This window comes from Macrobrachium rosenbergii, chromosome 4 (assembly GCF_040412425.1).
Source record: "Macrobrachium rosenbergii isolate ZJJX-2024 chromosome 4, ASM4041242v1, whole genome shotgun sequence".
NCBI classification, from domain to species: Eukaryota; Metazoa; Arthropoda; class Malacostraca; order Decapoda; family Palaemonidae; genus Macrobrachium; species Macrobrachium rosenbergii.
Genome location: NC_089744.1, coordinates 50761599 through 50772667, shown reverse-complemented (window position 1 = coordinate 50772667; position 11069 = coordinate 50761599). Strand labels below are relative to the sequence as shown.

General features: G+C 46.2%; 2 protein-coding genes across 4 annotated transcripts in view; one reads left to right on the top strand and one right to left on the bottom strand.

The window, feature by feature from the left end:
- Positions 1-681: 681 nt before the first annotated feature.
- Positions 682-1275, bottom strand: LOC136837591 (uncharacterized). The gene has a single exon (XM_067102471.1). The coding sequence runs from the start codon at positions 1273-1275 to the stop codon at positions 682-684; it is 594 nt and encodes a 197-aa protein (XP_066958572.1).
- A 4499-nt stretch (positions 1276-5774) lies between these two features.
- The window catches only part of LOC136834303 (chromatin complexes subunit BAP18), a 21447-nt gene continuing 16152 nt past the window's right edge, over positions 5775-11069 (top strand). The window contains exon 1 of one of the 3 annotated variants that reach the window (XM_067096734.1): positions 5775-5915. Coding sequence is in view for 2 of the 3 variants with exons in the window: in XM_067096716.1 (XP_066952817.1) it covers positions 6177-6194 (18 nt within the window). In the remaining variant the exon portion in view is untranslated. Of the gene's footprint in view, positions 5916-6003; positions 6195-6287; positions 6312-11069 lie in introns of those variants that run through there. The other 2 variants (XM_067096716.1, XM_067096725.1) reach the window with 2 other exon arrangements.

Sequence of the window (11069 nt, the reverse complement as noted above, 5' to 3'; positions counted from 1 at the left end):
CACGGGCTCTTGCTCCTAGAGCAGCCCGCAACAGTTTATTCATGAAGCGAGCCGCTTATAAAGCGGGATGCGGATGTCTGCGTACTTCACAGAGACCACGGGTACAAAGATTTACAGGTGACCTGAGGTCAAACTAATTCTTTACAAAAACAGGACAGGTTCATACAGAAAACATAGTGATCATAAGTATAAATAATTCGTTACTTGTACATAAAGCATGATTGTTTAGAAAGACAATAAATATACAATTTACAATTATGGTGATAAACATATTATTCTGATCGACCCCAGGTCGACGTGAAGGCACCACAGAAAACGGGATGTTCTCTATAGAGAACGCATTGAGCGTGGACTTTACAATTCTCCCCCCGCAAAGACGGAGGCAACATCTGATCAAAGTAGGTATCTGCTCGGGCGACGAAGGGGGCCTCGCTGTCTCAATGTCAACTGGAGAGAATGGTCGCCTTCCTCGGTGTCTTCTGGAGAAGTTTGTTGGGGTGCCTTTCTGTCTGGTTTCTGGGTTTTCTGGGGACGCCCACACCTTCTTCCTGTGCATGGACTTGTCCAAGGGGTTGCCACCTCCTGCGGGAGGCTTTGGGGTCCGCCTCCGTTGTCCTCCTCCAGGAATGTGGGTTTGAGACGATCTATAGATATCCAGTCTTTCTGCCCATGGATGGCTATTCAGAATGCCTTCTTGTTCCTTTCCAGTACAAGGAAAGGTCCCCTGTAGGCTTTAGTTAAGGGTGGGCATACGGCGTCGTCCCTGATGAAGATGTGGGTGGCAGAGGATAGCCCAGGGGCCATGAAGGGGGATGTCCTGTTGGTGAATGTCCTTTGGTAGGGGGCAAATTTTCCAACCCTGTCTCGGAGCCTCTGCGTCCCAATGTTGTCCCTGTCCTCCGCGACGAGTTCCCCCGGGACTACCAGGGTCGCCCCATAGACTTTTTCCCCTGAGGAGGAGTCGCTGTTGGCTCTGGGGGCTGTTCTCAACCTGAGGAGGACCCAGGGCAGCTGGTATTTCCAATTTTCGGAGGAGCAACGAGCCATGAGGGATGCCTTCAGAGACCTATGGAATCTTTCCACCATTCTGTTGGCCATGGGGTTGTAGGCGCTGGTGCTGTGGTGATTGGTCCCCATCAAGCGTGCCAGGGTGGTCCACAGCTCGGACAGGAAAGTGGGTCCCCTGTCTGTTGTTATCTCGTCTGGGACACCAAACTGGCTGATCCAGCTGGAGAGGAGGGCTTCCGCACACGCACTGGAGGTGGCTTCTTCCATGGGCGTAGCTTTGGGCCACCTGGTGGAGAGGTTGACGACTGTCAGAAGGTATCTGGCTCCTCCTGATGGGGAAAGAGGACCCACTACGTTGATGTGGATGTGCCCGAAGCGTCTCTTTGGCTAGGTGAACTTGCCCACTCCCGATTCGGTGTGCCATACTACTTTGCTTGCCTGAAACTGCATATACTGCCTTGCCCAGGTCATCGCGTCTTTCCGTGTGCTGTGCCAGATGAACTTCTCCATCAGCGGGCTGGCTGTTGTCCTTTTGGAGGGGTGGGATAGGCCATGGATGATGTCGAAGACCAGCTGACGTCTGGAGGCGGGCACCAGGGGGCAGGGGCGTCCGGTACTGACATCGCTCAGTAATGTTGATCCTCCTGAGCTGAAGGGCACGTCCTTCCACTTCAGCGACGTGACGGCTGTACGGTAGGCAGGGGTCTCAGGGTCAGCAGCCTGTTCGTGGGTGAGGTCCTCATAGTCGATCCTGAGCTGTACTTAGTTGATCTCGATCCTCGAGAGAGCGTCGGCTACCGGGGTCTTCCTGCCGGGGAGGTATTTGATGGTGCAGGTGAACTCCATGATGGCCGCGAGGTGTCGCTGCTGCCTAGAGGACCATGTGTTGTCCCCCAGCTTCGTGAAGGCGTGGACCAGCGGCTGGTGGTCGTTCAAATTGTGAAGGGTATCCCCTCCAGGAGGAACTTGAAGTGCCGTACAGCCTGGTGTTCTGCGAAAAGTTCCCGGTTGAAGGTGCTGTAGCAGGACTTGGTGGGGTTTAGCCTCCTACTGAAGAAGGAGATAGGCTGAGGGGTCCCTCTGATAACTTGCTCCAGGACAGCTCCGCAGGCGACGTCGCTGGCGTCCGTCTTCAGCTGGAGGGGAGCATTGGGGTCCTGGTGGGCCAAAGATGTTGCTTTGGTGAGGGCGGTCTTCGTCAGGAGGAAGGCCTTTTGCTGGTCGGGACCCCACACTAAGGTCTTTGAACGTCCCTTGAGGACCTCCATCAGGGGGGCTATGGTGTGAGCAACCCCTGGGATGAATCTTCTGTAGGAGTTGATTATCCCGAGGAATTCTTGTATGGTCCTGATGGAGGTAGGGGTGGGGAACTTCTTGACAGCTTCGACGACATTGGGCAGACGCCATCTGGGGATATCTTGTGGCCCAGGAACTCCACCTTCTCGGCGCTGAAGGTGAATTTGTCAAACCTGATGATGAGGCCACTTTCCTGCAGGCACTGAAGGACCTTCCAGATGTGCCGCAGGTATTCCTTCAGGGATCTGGAAAAGATTAGGATATCATCGACGTAACAGATGCAGAAATTCAGGTCTCCAAGGATGCTGTCCATCAATCTCTGGAAGGTCGCGCCCGTGTTCCTCAGGCCGAAGGTGGAGAAGGCGAAGACGTAAGACTCGAAGGGCATAACGATGGCAGTTTTGGGGATGTCCTCTGGCGCTACTGGTACCTGAAAATAAGACTTTAACAAATCCATTTTGGAGAATATTCTGGCCCCGTGGAAAGAGGCCATCAGTTCCTGCATGTTTAGCAGTGGGTAGTGGTCGGGCTCTGTTGCAAGGTTCAGCCACCTGTAGTTGCCACAGGGCCTCCAGGTGCCATCCGCTTTCTGCACCATGTGAAGAGGGGTGGCCCACGGGCTGGGAGCCTTTCTGCATATGCCCATTCTCTCCATCTCAGCGATGGCCTGTTCGGCCTCCTGAAGGCATTGCGGGGGAAGCCGTCGGAACTTTGCGTGCGTCGGGGGCCCTTCGTCTTGATGTAGTGGTATATCCTGTGTTTGGCAGGAGCCCAGGGCATCTGGTGGAGCTCGGGTTTGAAGACCTCTGGGAACTCCTGCAGTAGGGAACCGTACTGGTGGGATGCGACGGAGCAGATGGCTGGCTCCCTGGGGCCTGGCGACAAGGGCAGGGACTGGCAGAACTGGTGTCCAGCAAGCGTTTGTGGCTGACGTAGACTGCCATTCCGAAGTGGGTGAGGAAGTCCGCTCCCAGGAGTGGGGTCCTGACGTCAGCGACGATGAATTCCCAGCTGTACCTCAGGCCAAGGATGGAGATCGACAGGAGCTTGATGCCATAGGAGAGGATGGGGGACCCATTTGCGGCCGTCAGGGAGGCAGTCGGGTCCGGCAGGCGTCTGTGGTCCTCTCCTGAAGGAGGGAACACCGAATGCATGACTCCAATGTTGACTAACATCATCCTGCCGGAGATCGCGTTGTGGACGTAGAACCCTACCGGTAAGGGGCCCCTGGGTGTTTTTGCTGCTGCTGCCACAGCAGCCAGTGTGGTTGGCCACTGCCCCCTCCGTTTTTTGAAAGGAAGAAAGGGCAGGGGGCTTCGCACCTCCGGGCAGCTCTCCTGAACCTCCGATGGTAATAGCAAAGCCCCAGCACCTCCCTCTTCTACTGGTGGGACGGCCTTTTCTGTTCGATGGCGTTGACAGGCTCCGTGGTGGGGTCCTCCAGCAGGAGGCTGTTGGCGGAGTGTGTCGGCATGGTCGCCCGCTTGGCCGCCTTCGTGGAATCTGTCAGCTGCTGAGCCACCCTGATTAGGTCCTCGACTGGCAGGGTATATGCATCCGTGATCTGCCCACGGACCTCTGGCAGTAGCTGCCGCAGGAAGATCTCCCTCGACAGGCTGATTTCTTTGCGCCTGCCACTGCTGTCAGTCTCGGGGAGGAGGAGGAAGAGGTCCTGGAGGGCATGCCACACTTCCGAGAGGTTTCCCTCCTGCCCGGGGTTGAGGGTGAGGTCAAGGGCACGGGCAGCTCTCTCGGAGACCAGCAGGGAGCAGGTCTTGACGAGAGTAGATTTTAGTTCTTGGAAGGTGGCAGGGCCCGACAATGTCATCAACCAAGGGGTGGCCTTCTTGTATATCTCCTCCGGGAGGGAGCTGATGGTGATGTCCGCCTTCAACACCTCGTCCGTTAGGCCTGCTACCCTGAATGGCCCCTCGACCCTGTAGAACCAGGATGCTGCGTTCTCCCTGGTGAATGGCAGCAACCTTATGTTAAGGGCCATCTTTGGTTGGTCCGTCAGGGGGGGGGGTCATCATGTGGGGCGCAGATAGTGGTGTGGAGGTGCGCGTGGGAGGGGGTTGAGAGAGGGAGGTGTCTGCCTCGAGAGGTTTGGGGTAATTTGTACGTGGTTGGGAATGTCTGCTTTCATGCTCATTTCGCACTCTCACTTTGAGTGTGAGGTAATACTCGCGCCAATACATGCTGGGGGAAGCATGCCGTGTGGGTCCGCTAATGATGCTGGCGACCTGCCGACGAGGGTCGGTTAACGCCCGAACGCTTTGTTAGAGCGCCGTAGTTAGTCTGTTAGGGGTGTGGTTTAGGTTCATTGGGCCAAGACTTGGTTGCCGCTTGGGTCCGTTAATGACTTCCGGGAATCCCTCCGGGGGTCACCACTGTGAGAGAGGTGTGAAATAATGAGCAGAAAGACAAGTACTACTAGTTTATTCATTTGTTGTTGTTTTAGATTTAGCTGGCCTTGTGCCAGCATGGGCTCTTGCTCCTAGAGCAGCCCGTATCTCTATGTTGATGATGAGTCTGTGAGATGGGTAGGTTGGATGAAAACTTTATTATGATACACATGAAAGTGATTTGGTGGGGGTGATTTTTGAAATGAAAAGATTTAATAGGCAAGGTTGCAACCTCTTTGAACCCTAAGGTACCCATCAGATGAGGATAAAAGTATGATAGCAGTGAGTGCTGGCTAGTGGGAGAGGCCAACAGATGGAAAGAAGAAGAATTGAGTAGTAGACACAGGTAGCTAGTAGTTTATTCATGAAGCGAGCCGCTTATAAAGCGGGATGCGGACGTCTGTGTACTTCGCAGAGACCACGGGTACAAAGATTTATAGGTGACCTGAGTTCAAACTAATTTCTTACAAAAACAGGACAGGTTCATACAGAAAACATAGTGATCAATAGTGTCTGACACATAACACAAATAATTCGTTACTTGTACATAAAGCATGATTGTTTAGAAAGACAATAAATATACAATTATGGTGATAAACATATATTCTGATCGACCCCAGGTCGATGTGAAGGCACCGCAGAAAACGGGATGTTCTCTATAGTGAACGCGTTGTGCGGGACTTTACGGATTCATGGCGCACATCTCGTCAAGCTATACATTTCAACTCTTCTAGAGGCACCAATTGCTCCTAGGTACTCACAGTCCTTATTAATTGTAGCTCCCACCCCAGGTAGCATTCCTGGCCACATCCATGCTGATTTTTTTTATTGGGAGTTAGGAATTTGAGGGTAGAGCGTTAGATTTTTTCTTATCTTTTAAAGCATGCCGGGAAAGATGCAAATACATAGAAATTCGATTTTACAAATAAAAGTCCTAACAAACGGTTATAGTAATGTTAGTTTATTCAAAGATAATGAGTAAGAGAGAAAAATGGGAACGTGAATGGAGAAATATCACATTATGCATAGATAACCGTCAGCACTAAAACTCAAAAGTCATAACAGGGAAGGAATGAAAGAAAATATCTGGCAAAAGAGAGTCGTGGCAAAGACACATCACCGAGATTCTCTCCATTGTTAAGTAGTTGTTATAGCAACATTCTGGAATCTTTCTTCACTCCTCTCCAACAATTATTTCACTGAAAGGTGAATATTCTGAGCTACTGGCAGACGCGAGTTTAATAGCTTTTCTGTTTTAAAATGGCTTCACATTTTGTAAATTATGTCACGTGAATTCAAATGTTCATCCGCCTGGCGTGATTCCTGTGACGTTTTGCTTATCGGTTACTTTCGCCTGTACAAACATTACCACTTGTAATTATATTTATATACTCAACTGGCGCCGAAATCCCCTTGAAGACGTGTACAGACATCTTCGCAGCAGACCGTTTGATATATGTTTTAAACATGAATTCTGCCAGTAAGGTAAGATTTTATGCGGTAAATCTAAGCAAAAGCACCGCACGGACTAGATTGTTACCTTGGAAGTTGATTTTTCCTATAGGCTACCTAGCCTATAGCCTAGTGTTGCTGATGAAGGAGGTGGTGTTTTTTATTAACTTCGTAGCTTATCTACCAAAACACGGTTGGGGACCTTTCGGGAGCGCGGGGTTTTGGCTCGGGGAAAACGTTCGGAGAAAGACCGACCGCTAGGCCTATGTTGTTATGGAATGGTTCCACGCATGCACAAGTCATTAGGGAGCCATAGGCCTATGTGTAAGAAGGGATTGCTAAGGAAATCGGTATTTCTAAGTAATAGAGACACCGCGGGTATTTAGCGAGAAATGGCAGTTTCTTATAGTATTTTGGTTGCTTATTTACAATTCAACGTTATTTTTTGGCGGTCGGCTGTAATTAACCTGTAATTGTCCCCAGAAGTCCATCCAACAAGGGGTTTCCTAACGCCATCTTCACAAGACAGAGCACGGCTACGTCTGTTTCGAATGGTTCATATCCCGTCCGGCAAGTGCAGTACCTTGGAAACTGGTTTTTTCAACACTTTTAGGGCTTCTGACACTGGCGGTGCATTTGTTTGTTGTCGGCCAAATGGAATGTCCCTTCACCGTGTTTAGTACTGGCCCGGGGGGGTGAGTTACCCATACGTTAACAAGTTATTGCACCTGCCAGACGGATATGAACCGTTCAAAACAGACGTACCGGTGCTCCGTCTCGTGAAGATCGCGTATGGAGACCACGGATTCCCATCGGGGTCCCCCTTACCGTAGGGTAGAGTTCAAAGGTAAATTGTAAGTTAATTACAGCCGACCGCCAAAAATTAACGTTGAATTGTTAATAAGCATCCAAAATACTATAAGAAACTGCCATTTCTAGCTAAATACCCGCCGTGTACCTATAACTTAGTTCTACCAGGAAACCTATTATAAAAGAAACTAGGCTTGGCCTATACTAACGTACCCTGACCTAGCAGGCCGCGTTACTTAATCGGGGGCAGAGCCCCCCCGTGAAGGAAACTCCACCTTTTACCAAAAGATCCCTTAGCCTATAACACAGCATGCACGATAGCATTCCATGATGGCCAGCATACAGCTTCTGAGTTTAGGCTAATTACAGGTTAATTACAGTCGACCAACAAAAAAATAACGGTAAATTCTTAATAAGCAACCAAAATACTACAGGAAAAATAAATTTTTGAAGCAATACCCCATGCAGATTTTATGCTAATTGGCAAAGTCTAGGGTAAGCTATTGTTGCTTGGGTGACACTTGGAATAGCTAATGGGAATGTATGCTAGGCCTAAATCATAGGTTAGATAATACCCCAGACCACTTTAGACTGACTTAGACCTATCCTATTCATACATTGGGCAAAAGTAAAGTAGACGGTAGCAACGAGATATTGTCTATTATAGTCAAACCAAAATGTCAAGGCGGATGACAAGAGGTCTCGTCAGAATGGTTTGTATTTAAATCTGAAAGTTGAGGACGTATTCCCTTGTAAACAAAGGGAAAAATCTCATCAGCTTATAGAAAAAGGCAGATTAAGTTCTGTATTGGATGGTGCAAGCCCAATCCCTCCACCCACACTGTCGTTTCTTTCTTTTTTCTTACATCAGACTAGATCCATTGAACGTTGGTTCTCCAAGTTCTTCTTCCATATCTCTCCCTTCCTTGGTGGTTCTTTCCATAGTCCTTCTTGGAATATTGGTAACTTCACATGCCCGATCATAAACTCTCATCACATCGGTCAAGGGCCGATTTTTTATCTTTTCTCTCACATGGGAAAGTCGTATGCAACTGACCTGGCACAAGCAGGGAGACCACGTCTCAGTTTTTTCCATTTTTTCTATGGCTGAAGCAGGAAGAACACGTCTGGGCTTACTTTCTTTACAGGGTGAGTCGAGTGAATGACAATGTACATATGCAAAACACTTTTATGTATATATATAGATGAAGGTGAAAGACCAAATGAATTTTATGGCTTTATCATGATACCGATTAAGTCCTAATCATACAAGCTGGAATTTCAATCCTTTAAAGATGTGACCCCAATACCCGATAAAATCATTCAGTAAGATCAACTTGGCTTACAGGGAGTTTGGAGGCAGTCTTATTCTGGGATAGGTAGTGCAGTTAAAAGATTATAAAAGTTATCTCTTTTCAAATCTCTGCATCTGTATACTTGGAAAGGGTTAACCATGCCTTTCTTTTGTGTTTCTTTGATAGGCTCTATCGTTTTAGATGTTAAAGTAGTGTGTGTATATATATGTGTATATAATACACACAACACAACACACATATATATATATATATATATATATATATATATATATATATATATATATATATATATATATATATACATAAATTATATATATACATAAATTATATATACAGGGTGTTTTGAAATTAGAGCCCCCCCTCTACTCTACAGCATAAACTAAAATTGATATGGACAAAAACAAGTAATTCACAACAGGTATTTATATAAGTTTCTCTCTGAGTATTTATTATTTTGTGTGGCCTCCATCTGCCAGTACCACAGCCAGCATTCTTGAGGGGTATGATTTCAGCAAATCGCAAAAAAGCTGAGACTCAAACTCCATTTCCCTGAGCACTTCGGTCACCTCTCTTTGCAGGTCGTCGAGGCTTGGTATACCATCATAGTTCACTGTGCGTGCTTCAACACGATCCCTTAAGATACTACCAATGTTTTCACACATATTAAGGTCAGGGGAGCTACCTGGAAATTCACTTGACGAGAAGAAATCGATACCACTGTTTCGAAGCAGCTCCTGTGTCTGAAGAGCCTGGAAACATGGTGCCTTATCATGCAAAAATGTGACTTCTTCAACAGATAACACATTTTCAGGATCTTTGAGGAAAGAAAATACTCCACCAGTAAGCACAGTTTCTCTGAAGTATTCGCCATTCCATGACTGTCCTTTTTCTTTGATGATCCACATTAACCGTTTGGCTGTGAAACAGAGAAAAATTCCCAAACATTCAGGAAATTTCACAACTTGGCGATAGCGCACGTCATTGCTGATATCATCCAACTTTGCAGCCTAAATGATGTCTTTTTTATGATTTGGCTTTTTGACTGTGTAAATGAAGAATTCATCTGATGCGGCAACATGGAGAAAGTCAGCTTCATCTCAATCTTTAAGAAATGAACCACAAAACCATGCACGGTCTCCTCTCTGTTGCTGAGTGATGTTGGGCTTGTTGATAACATGAAATGGCTTGATAGCAGATTTTTTCAACTCACAATATACAGCACTATAACTTCTCTTCTTTCCCCTTTTTGTTTCTAGTTCAAGCGCCAATGTACGTAAAGACTATCTTGGTCTACCCACTACCTCAGCTATGATGTCCTTTGACTCCTGAGAAAGGATTTAAGGCCTTCCAAGATTCTCACTCTTTTCGCGACGACAGTCATGTGGATTTTTGTTCCAGTTTCTTTTAACAAAGGATTCATCTCTTTTAATGTATTTAGCTATCCATGAACGTGAAATGAAGGATGCGCCAGCATCCCTGGGCTCTCTGAAGGTTATAGCCCGGATTCGGTCAATCCATCTGATTTCCTACGAGTCGTTAGCCATGGCTGTATCTAATTCCGTCACTCAGTCTCAAAATACAAGAAATGTAAAATGAAAAATACCTTAATAGAAACTTAAAATAATGTACTTGGAGATAGGCTATAGCCGAAAACTTCATAACTTTCCATTTGTTCTGTGGAGGGGGCCTCTAATTTTGGAACACCTGGTATATATATATATATATATATATATATATATATATATATATATATATATATATATATATATATATATATATATATATATATATATATATATACATATATCAGGCAGGGCAGCCGATCGAGACCACAGGTCTACCCCAAAGCCAAATCAAAAAGTCCTTCAAAAGAAGGCATCGTGCTTACCCCATACAAAAATGGGAATAAAAGCACGTTAAAAGAAGAAGATATATATATATATATATACAGGCAGTCCCCGGTTTACGACGGTTCCCGCTTACGACGTTCCGAGGTTACGACGCTTTTCAAATATATTCATCAGAAATTATTTCCGGCTTACGACGCATGTTCGGGGTTACGATGCGTCGTGCGCCCGATCCGACGGAAGAAATATGGCCCCAAAACAGCAGAATAATCATAATTTGAAGGTTTTTTTGATGTAAAACTCAATAATAATGCAGTTTACATCGTTTTCAATGCACCCAGAGCATTAAAAGTAAGGTTTTCTTATGATTTTTGACGATTTTCGACGATTTTCCGCTTACGACGATTTTTTTGGGTTACGACGCTGCGCAAGAACGGAACCACCGTCAGAAACCAGGGATATATATATATATATATATATATATATATATATATATATATATATATATATGTATGTATACAGGTTGACCATCATTAATCCGCATCACTGGGACCTGGAGGGTGCGGATTAGCCATTTATTAGGCTAGAATACATGAAACCCAGTAGCTAAGCACATCATCTTAGAATTAAAATATCCCATAAATCAGTACAGTACAAGTTGGATATTAAAGAAAAGACAATTATCAAATGCAGGTAGTGCTTGAGTTACGATAATTCGACTTACGATATTTCGAGTTTACAATTACGATGGGGTTAGCAATTAATACTGGTACAAAAATATTTAGGAAATATTTTTAGAATTCGCGCTGGCGCAGGCAGCACGTACAATCAGGCAGCGAGAGAGACCAACTTGCAATAGAAAAACTTCTTTTCCTCCATCTCTTTATTCCATCTGCTAGTTAAAAAAGTAATAGAGAATGATAAAAGTATTGTTA

What these genes read in the sequence shown, in the direction of transcription:
- LOC136837591 (XM_067102471.1), bottom strand. Translation starts at nt 1,275, where the DNA reads ATGGAAGAAGCCACCTCCAGTGCGTGTGCGGAAGCCCTCCTCTCCAGC.